Here is a 22,317-nt window from a genome sequence, read left to right as displayed (position 1 = left end):
GAATTACAAGATTTAAAGTGAACTCCTGGGTTTATCAGATAGGAAATATTTAAGAGCCTCTTGATGAAGGTGAAATCTTTGAAAATGTTGGCTTAAAACTCAGCATTCAAAAAATCGTTCAGCATTCAAAAACGGAAGATCATGGCATCCATGGTAAACAGATAGGGAAAAAGCGGAAACAGTAATAGATTTTATTTTCTTGGACTCCAAAATCACTGCTGATGATGACTGCAGCCACAAAATTAAAAGATGCTTGCACCTTGGAAGAAAAGCTATGACAAACCTAGATAATATATTGAAAGGCAGAGATACCCCTTTGCCAACAAAGGTCTGTATAGTCAAAGCTGTGCTTTTTCCAGGAAGCATGTACAGATGTGAGAGTTGGACCATAAGGAAGGCTGAGCACCAAAGAAGTGATGCTTTCAAATTGTGTTGCTGGAGAAGACTCTTGAGAATACCTTGGACAGCAAGGAGATCAAACCAGTCAATCCTAAAGATCAAGCCTGAATGCTCATTGGAAGGACTGTTGCTAAAGCTGAAGCTCCAGTACTTTGACCACCTGATGTGAAGAGCTGATTCTTTGGAAAAGACCCTGATGCTGGGAAAGATTGAGGACAGGATAAAAAGGGAGCGACAAAGGATGAGATGGTTGGATGGCATCACCAACTCAATTGACATGAGTTTGAGCAAACTCAGGGAGATAGTGAAGGACAGGGAAGCCTGGTATGCTACAGTTCAGGAGGTCACAAAGAGTCAGACACAGCTTAGTGACTTAACAACAACTCTTCAGATACTTTCTAGAGATCCTTGAAATGGTATTGTGCCAGTGGTAAATTCTTCTTTGCCTTTGCTCCAGTACTGTTTTGCTGTTCTATTGTGTTATTCAAGGCATAGACTTTTATCAGAAGATAGCATTCTGGTTCATATGAAAATAAAAGCAACATGTCAGGATATTTTCAGGATGGTGCAGAGAGCTCTGCTGGGTGATGCTGAGCCAGAGTATTCAGTCAGACAGGGAGACACAAGCCCAGCTCACTGCAGTGAAATGGAACGGATATTTTATTACCAACCGAGGGTGTCATCGGATCAAAATCCCATGCACAGAATGTGTGTGTGTGGCTGAGTCTCTTCGCTCTTCACCTGAAACTGTCACGACATTGTTCATTGGCTATATCCCAATACAAAATAAAAAGTTAAAACAAAAGATATTTTCGAAATGAGTGTAGAGAATGAAGATATATGGAATTACCTACCTGGTGACTCTTTGACCTTGAGAATTTCCTCTCTGATGAATATAAGATCTCAACCAAATTTCACTCCTGTTCAAGCAGAAACGAGCACTATTAACCTAATTAGAAAGGTTGTGTTTTAGTCCTTCTAATAACTCTAGAATTGTTAATTTGTGAATTGTAGATATATGGCAGAATGTAAATGCTTGACATACTATAAAGCATAATCCCCTTCACTGAATGGAAGTGACTTGTTTTGAGTAAATAACCTGTGGTTTGCATGGGATATATTAATTTTCATTCAATTGATAGTGCTTTGGTAGGCATAGTCAGCAGGTTTGGGGGTTGCAAATTATAATCAGCTCTATTACTCAGAGCTACTTAGACTATACATGATGGAGGGCATTGCTTTTTCTTTCTGTCTTGCGCACTATAGGGCTAGTTTTTTCCTTCTTTCCTACCCTTAAAAGAAAGCTACCCCCAGTTTAGGAATAGGTATTACTACCATTTAGAGATGACCAGGCTCATCTTATCACCAGAGATTAAAAATCACTGTAATTGTATTTGAGGGTAGTAGAGTGTTTGTTGAATTGGTGAATTTTAGGATGAAGAAAAGTAATGGGAAATTTTCTCTGGAAGGAGAGACATGCCTTGAGGTATGATTTAAAATAAGAAATATGGAGCTCATTGACTTACCTGTAGATTACTGGTATTTCATAAAGGGCAATAAAAAACCATCAGAAAATTGTAAACATTAGCAGGTACTCACTTTTTAAACTGCTGATGTTCTCGAAATAGTTACTTTGGTTATCAGCCTTAGTAACAGTGGAGGAAAGTGTGGCAAATAGAAACAAAAGGAAATTTGAGATTTTCCTGTGGATTCTAGCTGGCCCGGCCAGTCTGTTTCCTATTACCTTGAATAATTGAGGATGTGGCTGTGAGAAGGTGCCTTTGTCTCCCCCTGGCAGCACTATGGAAGCTGTGAGGGCTGCAGAGCTGCCCCTGGGCGCTGCTGACACGTAGTGGGGACTAAGGTAATGGTTTTTACAATCCGCTGACCTCATCCCTGTAGCTTCTGAAGGATCATCCCTTATGATGGAGCCATACAAACGCACAGAACTCATCTGGCAGAACTTCCTTAGTTCAGCACCTCGTGTTACATGGGGATGGCTCAGGCATTTATGTTGTTCTGGACCCACATTGGGTTTTCCCTGATGACTCAGTGGTAAAGAACTCACCTGCTAAAGCAGGAGACACCGGTTCAATCCCTGGGTGGAGAAGACTCCTGGAGAAGAAAATGGCAACCCACTCTAGTATTCTCCTGGGAAATCCCATGGACAGGGGAGCCTGGCAGGCCTCAGTCCAGGGTTGCAAAAGTGTTAGACATGACTAAGCTACTAAACAACAACAGCAAACCCAAATGCACAAGCGTGAGACCCAGTAGAAGGAACATAGGTGGTACTTGTATTTGGATATTGAGATAGGTTTAAGAATGGACTTTTGGATTGTGTAAAGGTTAATGCTCTTTGCACAGTGAGTCATAGTATAGCCCTTTCTGCCTTGAGCCATCTGTCCTTGGGGGAAAACAATTCATATCCTTTTTGTATCAGGTCAAAAACAGTTTTGAAAGTGAATTCTGTATTTATGATGTCCTATTTTTTTCCTAAGTAAACCATGATTTGATACCTCTGATAGAGTACACAGTAGGTTGGGCCAGAAGTAAGAATGGATTTATTGTTACTTTTATCCAGGCACTTTCTCATTCTTTTCTGCATTATTTAATAAGATTTTCACCTTTTCACCCTAAAGTTTAGCTTTATTTCCTCAATGCAACTGCTTAATTTAGTAATAGGGTACTTGGGAAAGGTCTTTCAGGCTTGGATTATCATTTGCTGAATGGCAGTTTTAGAATCCAGGTGGCCGAGGAGTTGATTTATGCCTGGTTAAGGTTCTGTTTCATGGCAACAGTGGGACAAGTATAACTTAATATATTTGGAACTTTCAATTTCAAGTGAATAATAAAGATTTTGATAGACTACTCTAGGCGTCTAATAAAAGGATAAACATATTTCTCAAAACTAGTCTACTGAGTATGTAAAATTACTTCAGAGCACTCTCAAATTTACTGGTAACTGTCCTAGAGATAATGGGTTGGCCAGAAAGTTGGTGGGGGTTTTCCATCATAAGACTATGGAAAAACCCCAAAGGCCCTTTGGACTCACCCGGTCAATTTGAGTGTTTTGTGTGTGTGTGTGTGTGCATGCACAGTGGTGGTGCCTGGACTCAGTTGTTCATTGGATATGCCCATTGAAGAAGGAGTTTTGAACATGCGGAGTGAAGATAGGGGACTGGGCTGTTTTCAACTGTCTTAGGAGTCTGGTCAAACTGACTGCCACTTAGTGAATAATTAAAAGGATGCCCCTTAGGGCTGATGAATTCACACACTTTTGTTCATTGTTTTGCTGTAAGTAAAACAGAAGAGGCCAGTGTAATTATATTTATATGATATGAAGGGCAAAACAGTTCTCTAGCTCTCCACCTACAGTTCTGGAGCAGGGAGACAATCCACTTATAGTTCTGGGAGCGGGAAGGCCATTCACCTACAGTTCTAGGAGCAGGAAGAGGATCCACCTACAGTTCTGGAGCGGGAAGAGGATCTACCTACAGTTTTGGGAACAGGAAAAGGATCTACCTACAGTTCTGGGAGAGGGAAGAGGATCTACCTACAGTTTTGGGAACAGGAAGAGGATCTACCTACAGTTTTGGAGCGGGAGGAGGATCCACCTACAGTTCTGGGAGCGGGAAGAGGATCCACCCACATTTCTGGGAGCAGGAAGAGGATCCACCTACAGTTCTGGAGCGGGAAGAGGATCTACCTACAGTTTTGGGAACAGGAAAGGGATCTACCTACAGTTCTGGGAGAGGGAAGAGGATCCACCCACATTTCTGGGAGCAGGAAGAGGATCCACCTACAGTTCTGGAGCGGGAAGAGGATCTATCTACAGTTTTGGGAACAGGAAAAGGATCTACCTACAGTTCTGGGAGCGGGAAGAGGATCTACCTACAGTTTTGGGAGCAGGAAGATGATCCAACATGAATGGTCACTGAACAGAGCACAGAGTTCTAGTTCAGAACATCCCAAAGAACTAGGACCTGGAACAGTTCTGCACCTGCTCCAGCTGCTGCTCAGTGAGGTCTGGAACCCGATCACCTGCTCCCAGAGAGCTCGAGACCCTCTTGTTGAGATCTTCACAGCACGCCCCCTTGAAGCATTGCTGATCCCAAGAAGAAAATGGGTCTATGTGACAGTCAGGGACACAGTGTTGACACCTTTAAGAGTCTGAGCCTTCTGGAGCAGAACTGAGGCAGAATGAAAATGACCTCTTTGTTCAAGAGATCATCCTGTGGGCTTTGAGACCCTCTTAGCAGTTCCAGTTGGTGAGACCGCTTAAGAGTAAGATGGGAATGACAATACAGGAGGAAGACTCTGAAAGAATGAAGTCAGGAAATGACATAGCATGGAAGGGACAAAGCTTGTCTTTTTACTACCTCCAAGGTATGTAATTTTGGAAACCTTTTTCAGAATTGAAAGAAATAGAGTTAACATCAAAAGGTTAAAACAGCAGGCCAGACATTTGAATTCCATTCGAGGTTTAAATTTCATGATATGCTATGAGAAGCACCATGAGATCTAGGCTCTTCCTGGCTTCTCATTCTCCTTGGATGGCCCCTGTCTTATCTTTGGCTTTCTACTGAAATCTCCGGTTGTATGCCAAGATAATGTGTCTTGAAATGATTGCTGAAATGTGGGCGTGGAACCGGGTAATACTAGGGCTAGGAAAATGTAAGATGAGTCCGGGACGGTCGGACTCGAAGCAACCAGAATTTATCGATACAGTAGTTGCTGGTGTATACTGAAGGCATCTAGCAAACATTTCATTTTGGACAACTAAAATGTCTGGGACACGTCACAACATTGTAAATCAGCTATACTCCAATAAAAATTGATATAAAAATAATAAAAGTAAATAAAATCTGGGACACAGATGGTTTTCTGTGCAGATCGGTTAAAAAGTTGCTCTAGGGGCATCCTTGGTGGCTCACTGGTAAAGAATCTGCCTGCCAGCACAGGAAACACAGGTTTGATCCCTGATCCTGGAAGATTCCACATGCCTCAGAGCCACTAAGCCCATGCACCACAACCATTGAACCTGTGCAACTGCTGAGCCCACGCACCCTGGAGCCTGTGTTCTGCAGCAAGAGAAGCCGCTGCAGCGAGAAGCCTGCACACCACACTTGGAGAGTAGCCCCTGCTCACCGTAACTAGAGAACAGCTCATGCAGCAATGCAGACTGAACACAGCCAACAGTAAATAAACAAAGTTATTATTATTTTTTTTAGAAAAAAGAAACTGCCATTGCTGTAGGGACTTCCCTGGTGGTCCAGTGGCTAAGACTTCAGTGTGAGGGATGCGAGTTTCATGCTGGCCGGGGAGCTGAGAACCCACTGGCCTTGAGGCCAAAAAACCCAAAACCTAAAACAGAAGCAATATTGTAACAAATTCAATAGAAATTTAAAAAATAAGTGTGCATTTTAAACAATCTTTAAAATAAATAAATAAAATTGGTGATACTTAAAAAAAAAGAAAATGTTTTAGGATGATGATAGGGCAGGACCAGATGTTTTTAAATTTTTTAATTAATTTTTAAAACTTTTTGTTTTGGGATGTAGCTGATTAACAGTGTTGTGATAGTTTCAGGTGAACAGCAAAGGGACTCAGCCATATCAACACGTATCCATTCTCCCCCAAACTTCCCTCCCATCCAGGCTGCCACATAACATTGAGCAGAGTTCCCTGTGCTGTACAGTAGGTGCTTGTTGGTTATCCATTTTAAATATAGCACTGTGTACATACCCATCCCAAACTCCCTAACTCTCCCTTCCCCCAGTCTTTCCCCGGGCAACCATAAGTTCATTTTCTAAGTCTGTGAGTCTCTTTCTGTTTTGTAAATAAGTTCATGCATATTATTTCTTTTTAGATTCCACATATAAGGGATGTCACCCAGTATTTCTCCTTCTCTGTCTGACTTACTTCACTTAGTATGACAGTCTATAGGGAGGGTAGGACCACGTGTAAATGGCTTTTGGCCGTACTTCTCAGTGTCCTTATTGGGGATCTCTTGGCAGCTGGAAAAGCTGCTTGGTATTTAAGTTTAACTGATACTTGTAAGAGTTTTGAAGAAGGCGGCTAAGGATTGAGGGCGAGCCCAGTGTCTTTGAATGGACCTGGTGCCAGTCTGTCACCCAGTAAATGTGTCTTTTCCTTTGTTCATCGTCTGTCATGCTCTGACTTGCCTTAGTTTTCTCCGCGGCATCTCTGAGGCCGCCTAGCAGCCAAATGCGACCCTCCAGGCAGGTGCTCTCGTAACAGTGTAAAAAGCAATCTTCGAACATCTGTAAGTGGTGTTTATGTTTTACATCCCTGATTTATCTGATCAAATGTTCCAGAAGAAAATTACATATTACGACTTGTTTAACAGCCTAAAACCAAAAGGAAAAAAAAAATATTGAAAGAGATGCTTAAAATATCATCCACGTGGTGTCTTCTGCAGACATGACGGTAGGCAGGATCAAGGGAGAGATTCTAGATAATCTGCCCACTGCACTCTCGGTCTGGCTGACGGGTCACCACGTTAACCTTACCTCAACGTCGTATTTGGAGTGTTAATTTTATTTGGCTGCTACGTGTGTGAGACATCTTGTCTGAGAGATTTTAATTGTACCATCGAGTCAAACTAAAACCCTCAATAGTGATGCACTGAAATTACAGCCTAGGAACAAGGTTTAGTTTTATATGGTTTCTTGTTTAGAGTTATTAACTATATGGACGAATAAATGTCTTTTAAATATTTTAAAACATTACAAAACCCACAATGTAAAGTTGCCATGAGGCAGCCAAAAATAATACATATGGCATTCAGGAGAGCAGTTGCTAATTGGCTGCTGCCTGCGAAAATGGTACACTTGGCGTCTACTTAACACTGTGGGTTTGGCAGAAAGCCAGATTTGGGGTCAGGTTGTTGTGAATGAAGCTGCATGTGGTTAGGGAGGAGTTAAAGTGATTCATGTCTGAGAAGCCGGAGCCGGTCGGGTAGCGCCTGGCCCGTCCTCATCCGACTGCCTCCCACCAGCTCACCACGTGCTCATCCTTCCAGGAACGTCCCATGCCACTTCTGCGATGCCTTATGTGTGTCCACACGGGAGTAAATCATTACTTTCGGAGCATTCTAGTAGATGCTTTCAAGTATATGCCTGAAATTTTCCTCTGTTGCAGAAGGAATCCGGAGAGGAGGTAGAAGTTGAGGAGTTCTACGTGAAATATAAAAACTTGTAAGTAAATTGTGACTTTTTTTTTTTGAATGGGGGAGTATATTTTCAAGGTACCAAATTAAAAAGTAATCAGGAATTTTTTTTTTTAATTGGCAGTGGGAAAATTTTGGTATGATTTATTCAGTGCTGTGGCGGCCATTGCCTCCTAACTTTTGTATCTTGAATAGTTGATAAGTTTTATTTTTCTGTAAAATGTATAATTGGTGTAAAGGTTGACTAGCTTTTGTGCATAACCAAGTTCTTTTTAGAGGAGATGAAAACTCATATAATAACAGAGAAAGTGATACCTGCTTGACCTCTGAGGATGAATTTTGCTCTGTGAAGCCAGGTACCCTGCCTTCATCTGTGCCCAAATGAGAACTCCGCTCCTGGGTGAAAGTGCTAGAAAAATCGTGACATCATCTCACGTTTTGAAATGTAGTGAGCTATGGTTTCGATGACCTGTTGTTATTTCTGATTTGTGTTTAGTGAATTTGAATTGCTTAACTTTTAAAAAACTGAGTCACAAACCACTGTGAGTTGTTGTTCTGATTCTAATAGATGGAGGCAGGGTGCTAGGACCAAGCACACTCTGATGGGACAGCCTAGTTTGAAGCATCAGTATGCATCCTGCCGAGGAAAGACCGCAGCCATTCTCTAACGCAAATAACAATCACAGAATAAAGAAAAAAATATTTATTGATAATGTAAATGTTAAATGTACTTTAAACTTTTTAAGGCCAGGAACTCAAGGGTCATATTAGTGAATTCCGGGGTTTCAAGAGAGGCTTCAGGGAGCTGTCAAAACAGCCTAAGAAAATCTACCCTACTCTCAAAAAAGCATCAGGCCCCATGGTTTCTGTCATCACCCCCTGTCGCATTTGGCACTGTGTTAATGGATGGATATCTTTCTGACGTTTGTGAGCAGAACCTTCCGCCAGGTAAAAAGATGAAGGAGTCTCTTATCAGTGTTACTGTAAAAGTTCAGTGAAATGAAAAATGCCCAGTAAACATCAGATGCCGTCATCATTTTATACTCAGAGCGTGAGAAGCTCACACACATGCCGGGGATGCACATGACATGGCTTCATATAGTCTTATCAGGTGGGTGGAAAGACTAGATAAGGAGGGGACAACCAAGTAAGCCAGAGAGAAGGCGCTCTGGTGGATTTATCAAATCGCACTCCAAGTCAAGAAGTTTAAGTATCTTTTGCCAAGAAACAGCTCCACTGGATAGACACCCATCCCTGTCAGTGTGGAGTGCCGAGGCCCGTGGTGTTTGGCTCTCAGAAATCCTCTCAACCAGCCTGTAACCAACCCCGGCCCCTGTAGGGCCTCACCCAGGTGCCGCCGTGGCCGCCAGCCAGGGAGATGAGTCATCAGTCATGTGAGATGAAGCAGCGTGGTGCTAAAAAATAGCTTTCCTCTCTGATGTTATAGAGCTCTAAAGGAAGTTAAAATTTCCATAAAATGAAAACTTTTTGTTAACCTTTCATTTTGACATAATTTTGAAATAGATTTACAGAAAAATTGCAACAGCAGTACAAAATTCCTGTGTGGAGTCTTATGTTATTCAGGGGATCATAATCCCTTACTGTCATAGCATTATTTCCTTTGCTCACTTGATCCCAGACCTGGCCGGTGGAAGCCCATCGGGCTGTCTCTTCCCTCGCTTACCTTGTCCCTGTCCTTCTTACCTTGTCCCTGTCCTTCTTCGAGCACTTCCTTAGTTTCTGGCACCAGAGGATGTTCCTGACGCATCTCGAAACTTCCTGTTCAAGTCCTGGAATTGGTCCTTTCTCTTAGGTGCCTTGGTTGTTTTTACTGGAGAAGAGCATGTAGAAACCAAGGTTTAACTAGGTGTGTTCACTGCTGCTGGGGAGTCATTGCTTCTGGGCTTAGGAAGGGCATCCACGTGCGTGTGTATATGGTAATGTGTGTGTGTATGACATATACACATAACATGTTACACACATAAATGTTCATTGTATGTACCCACACATTTCTGTCTACCTGCCTACCTGCCAACAAGGAAGAACAGTGTCTTTATAGTGATAGTTCCAATTTTATTTCAATACCACGGGATTCATTCTGTTCTTTCCCCTTCTAATATTAATAGCTCTCTGTTTTTTACTGTGAGAAACCTGTCACAGTAGACATAGGATCCATAATACCTTTTCTTATTTGTTAATCCTGGAATATATAAGAAATGGATTCAGAATTATTAGACCATATTTATGTGAAAATGAAGCCTGCTAGCTTTGGCGATGGCATCCCACTCCAGTACTCTTACCTGGCAAATCCCATGGACAGAGGACCCTGGAAGGCTGCAGTCCATGGGGTCACAAAGAGTCAGACACGACTGAGTGACTTCCCTTTCACTTTTTACTTTCATGCATTGGAGAAGGAAATGGCAACCCACTCCAGTGTTCTTGCCTGGAGAATCCCAGGGACGGGGGAGCCTGGTGGGCTGTTGTCTGTGGGGTCACACAGAGTTGGACACGACTGAAGTGACTTGGCGGCAGCAGCAGCAGCAGCTTCGTTCAGTATTTGTTAGCATTTTTTGTTGTCTAAGTGCTTTGTCTAAGTGCTTTTCGGTCAGATTAGTCCTTCTCCTTCCTGCCCTGCTTCAGTGGGATGTTATTTATTTGATACTCAGTTTTTCTCATTATGGTCTTCCCTGGTAGCTCAGACGATAAAGAATCTGCCTGCAATGCAGGAGACCCAGGTTCGATCCCTGGGTCGGGAAGATCTTCTGGAGGAGGGGATGGTAACCCACTCCAGTATTCTTGCTTGGGGAATCCCATGGGCAGAGGAACCAGGCGGGCTACAGTCCATGAGGTCACAAAGAGTTGGACACACCTGAGTGACTAACACTACTTTTGGCTCCTTAGTTTCTGTTTGTATTTGTAATCCATTTTAGGCTCCACCCCCTCTGTGGGGTCACACAGAGTCGGACATGACTGAAGTGACATAGCAGCAGCAGCAGCAGCCATCCTTTGATTTTTTTTTTTTTTTCAAGTTCATGAAATACTAACACGGTTCAGTAGTCAGAATTGTACACAAGACGATACCCAAAGAAGTGCCGTCTTCCCTTCCTTGCCACCCCATTCCTACTTACCTTCTCATTAATCTCAGATTTATCTTTCCTGTAATTTGTGGCATGAATATGGAGATAGGCAAATCGATAGGTTGGTTTATTTTATATGTTATTTCCCTTTCTTTCTTAAGCACAAAAGAATAGCATCAGTACACATTGGCACTTTGCTTTTTTCACAATACTACGAGTACTGCGTTACTCAACATCAGTTCATAGGGTCTTCCTCATTCTTTGTTACAGCTGCCTAGTACTCCCCTGCACATCTGCGTGATAACTTACCCAGCCAATCTCCCATGTGTGCTGGCTTGTAAATGGCTTCTGATATGTAATAGTTACAGATAATGCTGCAATATATATTTTCATGCCTACATATTTTTGAATTGTTGGAGGCATAGCTTCAGGGTGAATTTTTAGAACTGGGATTGCTAGATCAAAAGGCAAACATAAATGCAGTTCTCCTAGGGAATTTTGCAATGTCTAATAGTTCTGTTTGCATTCCTACCAATACTGTGTGAGATCACGCATTTCCGCACAACGTTTCCAGTGTAGCGTGTGTGTGTGTGTGTGTGTGTTTACTTTTTGTGGGAAATTGTATTTCAGTGTGGTTTTAAGTGTGAGATCACGCATTTCCGCACAACATTTCCAATGTAGAGTGTGTGTGTTTGTGTGTGTTTACTTTTTGTGGGAAATTGTATTTCAGTGTGGTTTTAAGTAGCAGTTTCTTTGATTGTGAGTGATTTAGAACATCTTTTCGTAAGTTTAATGACCATTTTTGTACCTTGTCCTGTCAGTTATGTGTTCAGATCTTTTGCCCAGTTTTCTGTTGTGCTTCCTTCAGTTTTTAACAGTTCTTTATATGTATGCGGTATTAGTCCTTAATCTATATTGTATATTGCAGCTATCTTTTCCCAGTTTCAGTTGTCATTTGACTTTATTTGTTGTTGTACTTTTTTTAAAAAAGTTTTTTATATTCAGATTTGTTCATCTTTCTTTTTATTAGATCTTACTTTTGAATCATAGTTGGAAATCCTTTCCCTACCCCTGGCTAAAGAGGAATTTTCTGTGTTTTTCTGTAATATTTGCATGTTTTTATCTTCTCTGTTTAGTTTCTTGATTCACTTGGTACATGGTGTAAAGCATAACTCTAATTTTATTCTTTTCCAAATATTGTTGTTTCAGCCTCATTATTAAAAAGTCCGTCTTTGCCCTGGTGATTGAGATGCAACCTTTATCATGGACTAAAGATACATATTTATTGGGTCCATGTCTGTCTTTAATCCTTTGATCTGTCTCTTCACACATTATAGCATACTATTTTACTTACAGAGGCTTTATAAGTATTTTGTTATCCAGTTTATTGGAGTTTCCCCTAAGACAGTTCCTTTTTATGGTTTTTCTGGATGTTTAGCATGTTGATTTTTATATATAAATGCAGCATTCACTTGTCTAACTCCATTAAAATAGTTGTTTATATTTTTATTTACATTGTGTTAAATAACAAATTTATGACTTACGATATTGAGTCTTGCTATCTGAAAGCAAGTATGTCTTTCTTGGCTCAACTTGCTTTCTGTGTCTTTTAGGAGGATCTTAAATGCTTCCTTATACAAGTTTCACATGTTCCTTATTAAATTTATTACTAAGTATTTTTTCTCTGTTGATACTGTAAAAGAGGTTTTCACTGTCATTATTTCTTCTGTTTTATTTGTGTAAATGGGGGCATTTGACTTCTGTCTGTTAATTTTATATTCTGCTATGTAACTGAATTATTTTATTTTATTATTTGAATTAGTTTCCTAATTGATCCTCTAGGGTTTTCCAGTTATGCAGTCATATTGTCTGCAAATAGAGTTCTTATTTTCCAATTACCACTCCTCTTATTTTCTCTCATCTAAAAGCATTGGCCAATGCCTAGAATGTGATATTGTACAGTAGAGGACATATAGGTATCTTTGCCTTGTTTGTGATCCTGGTGGAGAAGCCTGTGGTTTTTCTCCATTTAGTGGGAGCTGATTTCACTGCCCAAAATTTCAGCTTAGTTTGCCGGAGGGGGAGCAGGGCTGGACGAGCTATTGAAGGGCCTGCATCTCCCTCGTGGCTGGCCTGGCAGCGCTTTTAAAGGCATGTACACCTCAGCCAGGACAAAGGTGCTGAGTGCTCAAATACCTTTTTCTATCCAATAATTAGGAAACTAGACTAGGTGATGTTTATAATATTTAGTTTTGGTTATAACAGTATTGCATATTATTTATTGAAAATTTGGAAAATACAAGTCAAAAGTAAAAAATATTTACAATCTTACCACCCAGAATGATCATTACTAGCATTTTGATGCATTTTCATTGAGTCTTTTCCCTGAGTGTGTGTGTGTGTGTGTGTGTGCACGCATACAGGGCGTCTATCAATTCATATCTATACAAGGCATATGTATTTAAAATCCTTATCTCCCTCAGTCCACTGTAGGACTAAATCTGTCCTACCTATGAAAATGGATATTAGATGTTATATAAATAAAAATGATATGATATTTAATGTCATCAGCCTTTTCCATATCATTAATCATTTTTTGAAAGACTTTTGTAGTGGCCACATAATTTCTAAGAGTAGTAGTATCTTGATTTTGAAAGCACCTCATTTTTTAAAATGTCATCACTAAAAAGAGAAATAAGAGACAGGCAAGGTTATAGGGGTGTGGGGTAGGGAGAGGATGATAGTACTAAAGGATATTGAAATAACTAAATGAAAGAAGTCAAAGGTACCATACAACATTAACTGTATACCTGTGAGTCTTGGGGATGAAAACGGAAAGGTGGGGTGGGGAGTATTCAAGTTCAGGTTAGAGAAGACCCAGCACCTGCTCAGAGCAGGCTGGTGGTGAGTCTGAACAGGAGGAGACTAACCAGTGAGAGAAGAGAGTAGCCACTGGAGAGTGAACAATTCACAAGGGACCCAAGGGGCATCATCTCAGAGGTCCTGGCAGAAGGACTAACAAGGAGAGGGCTGGGGGTACTGGTGTTCTAGAGCTGGGGGGTCCTTTTCTCCCCAGTTGTTTTAGAAGGAGGAAATGAGGTTTACCTTTGCTGTTTTAAATTTGAATTCTTTAAACTTGACAGAAACCTTTTATTTCTCAATTAATGATAAAAGGCTCAAAACAAATCCATAATTAAAGCCACCTTGTAGTGCTAATTGTTTTGTGTTGGAGTAAAATCCATTCACTTATGAAAATAGCTTGTTATTAGGTCTTTTTCTTTCTTTCTTTCTTTTTAATGGGAAATGGGTAAGAGAACTGCAGACCCAGCACAGAAGGCAAATTTTAGTATCTGTTATTGATTATTTTCTCTTATTCTTAACCATTAGTAGTTATATTGAAATGTGCCTCAGCAGCCTCTATGAGTAAGTAATTAAACAGGTTATTCTGTTAATCATTTATGTAGTTGATTTTGTGGGGAGAATGATAATGAACATGTATCATAAAGATCAATTATTTTCTGTTTCAAGTATATCGTTTTATTTTTTTAGCTCTTATCTTCATTGTCAATGGGCGTCCATAGAAGATCTGGAAAAAGATAAGAGAATTCAGCAAAAGATTAAGCGATTTAAGGCAAAGCAAGGCCAGAACAAATTCCTGTCAGAGGTATGGAAAACCTGGTTAATTTCCTAAAATATTTACATTTTTAAAGTGTTCTAAATTTTGAATTTCATGTCAGCATATTATTAAGAGAAACTAGTTTGCCTCATTTGGTGCTGTTACTTGCATATTGGTAACTGGTTATTGCTAAAATAATTTGTAAACAGGAAATTTCTCATTCTTCCTGTTGCTTAGTCTAGAAGATACTGGTCCTTCTGAGATTATGTGGAAATATGGTGGTATGATTCAATCTTGTAATGAAAATACACTTAATAGACAGTGAAAAAATAAGTAGACACAAGGCTTACTAAGATGTAGCAGGTGAGGGGCTTCCTTAGCGGTCCAGTTAAGGCTTTGCTTTCTGCTGCGGGAGGTACAGGTTCAATCCCTGGTCAGGGAGTTAAGATCCCACCTGCCTTGTGGTGAAAAAACCAGAACATAAACAACAGAATCAATATGGTGACAAATTCAGTAAAGACTTTAAAAATGGTCCACATCCAGAAGAAAATTAAAAAAAAAAAAAAAAGGTTTAGCAGATTACAAACTCAAAAACTCTACGATTAGTATTAAGGTCTAGGATGTAAATGTTTGTTTCGATTGGGGAAGGTGTGTGACATTTCTCTTGTTAAAGTCAGAGAGTTTGCTGACCTTTTCACAGATGATACGCTGTGGTACAGAAGTTGATACAATATCTAATATCTTTACCTCCCTCCCCTTTATCCTAGATTATCAATTAAGATAACAAGGTACCCATACTTAGGGCTTCCCTGGTAACTCAGACTGTAAAGAATCTGCCCCCAGTGTGGGAGACCCGGGTTCAGTCCCTGGGTCAGGAGGATCCCCTGGAGAATAGAATGGCAACCCACTCCAGTATTCTTGCCTGGAGAATCCCATGGACAGAGGAGCCTGGAGGGCTACAGCCCATGAAAGAGTCGGATACGACTGAGCAACGAACACTGACTGGCTGACTAATATCTAGGGCAGGAAAGAATGCCTGCATAGTTTAGGAAGAGCCATGGTTCTCTTCCAGCATAGTCAGTTACATAAACAAGACTCTCGCGGGCTGCCTCCAGGGGTCCCTAGACCTATGATCACCTGTTTGCTTTCATTTATAGCCTCGAGCAGATAAAAAGAGAAACCTTCACATTGAAAGACTAACCTGGCTGACTCATTCATTTTCCTCTCCATGAAGGAGTTTAACAGAATGTAAACTGTTAAAAAAAAAGTGTGAAATTTGATGCAAAATCATACCTGTTTCACGGCCAACTTCACACCCTGACCCCTTGTTGGAGATGGGGGAGGGGGTCACAGACAGATGAGTGTGCGGTACTTTTACGTCATAGAGTCCAGACTTATCCTCTCAGGTGACAAGTCTGGGGTCTCCTGGAATCTGAACTCCATGCCCCCAAAGGTGTAGTGTAAACTTGGCCACCTGACCCTGATGCTGGGAAAGATTGAGGGCAAGAGGAAAAGGGGGCAGCAGAGGATGAGATGGTTGGATGGTATCACCGACTCAATGGACATGAGTTTGCACAAACTCGAGAGACAGTGAAGGACAGGGGAGCCTGGTATGCTACAGTCCCTGGGGTTGCAAATAATCAGACATTTAGCGACGGGACAATTACAAGGTTGAAATATATTATCTTCCTGGTAACTTGGTAACGGTAAATCTTAAGCTTTGTCCTGAATAGGAGCATAAGCTTGTGTCTGAAAAGAGGATCTGAGGTTTAACAGAGAAGGATATCAATTCTGGATCCTTTACACACACACACACACACACACTCACTCACTTACTCACTCACTCACTCACCTGTTTGTCGTGTCCTAGAGATGGTCCTGGCTTCAGGCACCAGTTCTGCTGCTTTGAGATTTTTAGTCATGACCACTTTTGCCTTTTCTGATTCACCTTGCTGCTGCTGCTGCTAAGTCGCTTCAGTTGTGTCCGACTCTGTGCGACCCCATAGGCGACAGCCCACCAGGCTCCCCCGTCCCTGGGATTCTCTAGGCAATAACACTGGAGTGGGTTGCTATTTCCTTCTCCAATGCATGAAAGTGAAAAGTGAAAGTGAAATTGCTCAGTCGTGTCCAACTCTCAGTGACCCCATGGACTGCAGCCCACCAGGCTCCTCCATCCATGGGGTTACTTAGGCTTCCTTTTAAGTCACTGCAACTATAACTCTCTATTTAGAAAAATTATTAAGACTGGAAATCACAGGTGTGGTGGCATTGATTACTTGCTTGAAGGATAAATATGTTTAGGAGTAAAGTTAAGGATTTTAATTCAGATTCAATAGAGGATTCTGTTTAAGAACAAGTTGCCTTAGAGCTTTTATCATAAAATCCTAGTTTGTGGAAAGGTTTAGTGTTTATGCTGTACATGAATAATACGTAGATATTGGGCACCTAAATCTAGAAGCTTTGACAAGCCAATGCATTTAATATATAAACACTTCAAATTAACAAACTGTTTCAGAGGTTTTTGTTGCCTTAGTCATGAACTCCAGGTAAAGACCTGAGGCAGTTGAAACACACTCTTGGTATTTCTGGGTTTTGTTTCATGATTCATAGTTCACAGCATCCAAATTGCGTGTGTGGGCACAGGACCCCAGAGGAAGTTTGTTATCCTGAAGTTGACTGTAACCAGGCGGCTCTTTGACCTGCAGCTCTGGGGATGTGGACAGTATCTAATGTTTTTGCAAAGCATTTTAATGAAGTTATGTTGCTGATAAATTAATCTTTGGGAACACATAGTAATGTGTCTTTTTTTTTTTTTTCTAAATTATCTGACTCTGACTTCTTTAAAGTATGGCTTAGTCTGTAACTTCCCTTTGAGCCAAATTCTCTTCTTTTACGTGAGATCAGTTTGCAGACAAGCAGCGTTACTTGACTTCTGTAAAGATTGTTAATGTCTCAGCTAGAGAACCCAATGTTTAAAGCCTCATTTCTTTATCCTCAATACTTTTAGCCAAATGCTCTGTGTTCAATACAAATAAATCATGTGAGAACACTTCGATGTACGCCAAGATTATATTCAAATAAGGTACTAATACTGATTGGCAAAGGTGACCAAACAACATAAACTCCGTTCATGCTTAAATGTGGAGTTCACTGGTCTCAGTGTTTTTAGCTTTTGAATAACATTCTGCAAATGATGCTGTAAGGCATCAGACAGTTACAAGACTCTGGTAGCACTTACTGTGCACAGTTCTGATCTCTTTTGCAAACTACAGTCTCGAATGCTACATGCATTGCGTGCCATAAGCCTTTTGGATTGCTCATTAGTGAATTGTAATTTCACACTTGATTTAAAATATTCTTAAACATTCTCTCACAGTAAAAAGGTTTCACACAGTAATTAAAAGACCCAGTTAACAAAGTCTGAGAACTCTTGATTTCCTCATGGGGAGTGATTTTGCTAAATTATAGCATTTCAATTAATATAACAGACCTTTGCCAAATATAAATTTTGTATTGCTGTGACCCCAAATAGTACTGCCTGATGAAAAGTGAAATAGTGTTTATTCTCAGGAGTTAAATAAACATTTTAACTTTTTTTTTTTCTCTCTCCGTTGGTGTAGATTGAAGATGAGCTTTTTAATCCAGATTATGTGGAGGTTGACCGGATAATGGACTTTGCACGTAGCACAGATGACCGGGGAGAGGTAACAGAGGACCGTTTGTCTTAGGGGGCAGTGGCTCAGACGGCTTACGTGTGTTTATGGAGAACCATCATGAACTCCCAAGATCTGGTCCTGCTCACAGCCTTGTATTATGACACACTTGGTCTAAACCAAACTGAAATATACTTACTATTAGTTTTGGGACTTAATAATCACAGTAAAAATGTTGTTTGTTTTAGTCTGAGAGCTTTTTAAAAGAAATCAGTTTTCAATGTGAAGCAGAGAGCACTGACACTTTGCACAGTTCCAGATACAATCAATAAGGAATTTACTATATTTTGGTGTAAATCTGTTATGTAGCACGAATTCCCCTTGTAAGAGTGTTCTTGTAGCAAAAACACAGTTCAGTGTTAAGTAACAGAAGACATCACTAATGAAGTTGATGGGCCTCATTTAACATGGTACATGGAGGATGCTATAGAATCCTTCTTTTTGTGAGATCTGAGTCTCAGCATGCCCGTTTTTCTTTGAAGAACCCAAAGAGGTTGTAAAGGGCAGTAAAGGGTAGGCACCCTACTCATCGCATAAGAATAAACACGCGTCTAGTGACTTCTGAGCATTGTGTCTTAGTAAGGATATGCCTACCCACCATGAGGTCTGTCACTTAGCTTCTTCTTGTAAATTAAACTGCATAGTGTTTGGATGTTTGAATCTTGCTTGTCTAGTGAGAGTCTGCAGTGAAGTCCCATTTTTACTCCAAATTCTGTATCACAGGGTCCATGATGTTTCAAAGACCATATCTGTAATACGATGTTTACCTTTCTGTTTTGCTTAGCTGTACTTAAAAAAAAATTTTTTCCCCCATATTATATTTATATAGTACAGCAAATGTTTGTAACATCACAGCCAGGTCACAGCCTTGGTCTAAATTTAGCTGAGATTTATCAATTTACTATTAGTTTTAGGGCTTAATAATCAGTACCTCTGTCCTAAAATGAAGATCCAAAAACCCAAATGTTTTCTAGAAGAAAGGCAAAGGAGATCTTCTTGGTCTGCATTACCCAAGGTATTTTGCTCTCCAGTTTTCTAGAGCTCAGACACATTACTTTAAAGCAATTGCATGCAGACAGTATCCCTTTAAGAAAAAGGAAGAAATTCTAATAAGTTCAAGCCTGTTTCTCATTGTTTAAGAAAGTAGCCGGTTAGGTAAATATGTAAACACACCAAGATGAGTTACCCTGTGAGTCTGAATCAGTTGCCTAATGATCACACAAATAATAATAAGGTTCAGATTCAGCTTTGTTATTTACTAGCTATTTCTATATACTTTTTGGCTTTTGAACATGACTTAACCAGTGGCTTAGATAAAAATGAATTTGTTCTGACAATATTTAATAATATTACAGTAAGTCCCCTACATACGAACCTTCAAGTTGCAAATTTTCAAAGGTGTGGACGTGTGTTTGCATGTCCAGTCACATAGGTTAGTTCATGTGTCTGGCATATGTTGTCATGTGTGTGCATCCTCGACAAATGGTTGACCTTTTGTACAGTACTGTTATAGAGTACAGTATCTTTATTTCAAACCCAGGATGTTTGGAAGCAAGTGTAAAAGCAGAGGTATATACAGCTTATTGTATTAGTCTACTTCCCAGGTGGCGCAGTGGTAAAGAATCCACCTGCCAGTGGAGTAGATGCACACACACACACACACACACACACACACAAGTTGGGTACTTGGGCTAACTTTGTTGGACTTATGAATGCACTCTTGGAATAGAGCTCGTTCATATGTGGGGACTTACCTGTATTTTTAGTTCCTTTAGACACTAACCAAGGGCTCCTCATTCAGCGGTCACTGTTTTAAAACATCTCCCAGCTCCGTCTTGCTGTTGCTGGGATAGTGTCTGTCCGTAAGTGAAGTAGAGTGCGTGTTTTTCATACATCATTCTGCTGTGTTTAAACCCGGCCCAGCCTGTGACTCACTATCTGGTGAAGTGGTGCTCACTGCCTTATGAAGACAGCACGTGGGAGCTGAGGCAGGACATAGACCAAGCCAAGATCGAAGAGTTTGAAAAGCTCATGTCCCGGGAGCCAGAGACAGAGCGTGTGGTGAGGACTGGCGGGTGGCGGAGGGTCGCATTTGCACACAGCCAGGTGGTGTGGTCTGTGAGAAACCACTAACGGGATTTCCTGTATTTGAAACAGGAGCGACCCCCTGCTGATGACTGGAAGAAATCGGAGAGTTCCAGGGAGTATAAAAACAATAACAAACTCAGGGAATACCAGTTGGAGGGAGTAAACTGGCTACTTTTCAATTGGTACAACATGTATGTAAAATGCATTTTTCTTCACCTTTTAAAGAAAGCCTATAATAGCTCTTCTGCAGTTATTGAGAATACTGATCAAATATAGCAACATTTTAACTTGCTAATAAAAATTATTTAAAAAAGCAAACACTGGACGTATGCTTAATGTTTGTCTAAGTAGCATGTACTAATGTAGAGACTGATTGAAGTATGTAGAAGTAATTTTCTGTGTCTCCGAACATTTTGTTTGAAAATGTATTTCATTGTATTTAAAGAAGCATTTAAGGCATGCATTTATGAGTTTAATGGATATATACACTTACCTTGTGACGAGAAAGTGCTGTCTTGTATGTGTACTCATGAAAGTTTCCTTGTTTTATTTCCCTCCCAAAGGCGAAACTGCATTTTAGCAGATGAAATGGGTTTGGGAAAAACTATCCAGTCCATTACATTTCTCTATGAGATATATTTGAAAGGAATCCATGGCCCTTTTTTAGTAATTGCCCCATTGTCCACAATCCCCAACTGGGAAAGGGAATTCCGGACCTGGACAGAATTGAACGTGGTTGTGTACCATGGGAGTCAAGCTAGTCGTCGGACCATTCAGTTGTATGAAATGTACTTCAAAGATCCCCAGGTAAAGTGTCTCAGGCGCACCGCCCTTACACATAGGGGCGCTTTAACACATTGAATGTTCAAATGCTTTTCAGACCTTTTAGGGGAACGTCTAGATTTTGCAGAACTAGAGAAATTTTGTTTAGATTTCTTACTCAATTTATGTTTGGACTATAATTCCTTATCTTATGATGACAGGTCTTTCTTTTTATAGCCTTGGTCTTTCTAATTATTAGAACACGTGAAATTTTTTTTACCTTGGATGACTGCTGAAAATCATTCAATGCATTGATAGCCTAATTTGGTTTATTTTTTAAACCCTAAAAGAAAGTGAAACCAAAAAAGAGTTATTAAATGGGAATGGGAAGAATATTGTGTTCTTTATTGTTTCTAGAAGTGAAAAATATTAGGCACCTAACATTAACTGGTGCATTGAATATACCCAGAGGGAATAATTTATACTGTGGCTCTTAGTACCAGTTGCTATGACTTTTAACTAATTCTAGTTATCTGTATGAAATTATCTTTGATGTTGACCCTGAAGCATTATAAGTGACAGAGAAAGAAGAATAAATAGTATGTGCTATAATAAAATAGTTTTAAGCAATAGGTGAAATGCAAGTCCTATAACTGGAAATAGGACAGAGTTTTGTGTTCTATATTTATTTGCTTTGACTGTAAAATCTGACCTACAATTACTTAAAGGAGAAGAATATTAAAATGTGTTTTGGTGTTTATCTTTACATTTGGAAAGTTGTTGAAAGTTCTGTCCTGAGTTGAATCCTTTTTTCATGTTAGCACGTTAAAAGTGAAAACTAAGTCACAAAATGAAAAAAAAAAAAAAAGTTTAAAAAGTAAAAGCATTTTTAAAACCGTTGCCTTAGTACATAGTCCCTCTGGCCTTTCGCTTGTTGAAGTCTATAGGATGTAACCAGAATAGGCGCACTTACTGCATCTTATCTATAAAAAACTCAATTGGAAATTTTACCAACAAATTGCAAACTTCCTTAAAAAAAGGAAAGATTTTAAAACTCTCTTGTACCGTGAGAGCTTAAAATCTCCAAAAATAACTTGAAAACAAAGTATAAATATGTTCCCAAAAGGATAAACATATCTATCTATCTATCTATCTTATGCTGTTTATTCATCCTTAAAGTTATTAACGTAATCTTCAATGCTAAACAGTAACACAGAGTCCTTATTATAGGGTCGAGTGATAAAGGGGTCATATAAGTTCCACGCCATCATCACTACATTTGAGATGATTCTGACCGATTGTCCTGAGCTGCGGAATATTCCCTGGCGATGTGTAGTCATCGATGAAGCCCACAGGCTGAAGAACAGGAACTGCAAGCTCTTGGAGGGACTCAAGATGATGGACTTGGTCAGTGATCATATTGGTGCTTACCTTGAACCTGGATAAAATTGTTAACCGACTCAGTATTCC

The 22,317-nt window shown here is 40.1% G+C and overlaps 1 protein-coding gene across 5 annotated transcripts in view; it reads left to right on the top strand.

Moving 5' to 3' along the window:
- The window catches only part of CHD7 (chromodomain helicase DNA binding protein 7), a 190,802-nt gene that overhangs the window by 125,793 nt on the left and 42,692 nt on the right, over positions 1 to 22,317 (top strand). For all 5 annotated transcript variants that reach the window (XM_086336878.1, XM_086336875.1, XM_086336876.1 and 2 more), the window contains 7 exons: positions 7,564 to 7,619; positions 14,218 to 14,332; positions 17,905 to 17,988; positions 19,921 to 20,058; positions 20,155 to 20,276; positions 20,649 to 20,892; positions 22,078 to 22,254. In XM_086336878.1, the coding sequence (XP_086193004.1) occupies positions 7,564 to 7,619; positions 14,218 to 14,332; positions 17,905 to 17,988; positions 19,921 to 20,058; positions 20,155 to 20,276; positions 20,649 to 20,892; positions 22,078 to 22,254 (936 nt within the window). The remainder of the gene's footprint in view (positions 1 to 7,563; positions 7,620 to 14,217; positions 14,333 to 17,904; positions 17,989 to 19,920; positions 20,059 to 20,154; positions 20,277 to 20,648; positions 20,893 to 22,077; positions 22,255 to 22,317) is intronic.

This window comes from Bos grunniens, chromosome 14, assembly GCF_055505025.1.
Source record: "Bos grunniens cultivar Pamir isolate PY7600 chromosome 14, Bosgru_T2T1.0, whole genome shotgun sequence".
Taxonomy (NCBI): Eukaryota; Metazoa; Chordata; class Mammalia; order Artiodactyla; family Bovidae; genus Bos; species Bos grunniens.
This window is presented reverse-complemented; position numbering and strand designations above follow the sequence as displayed.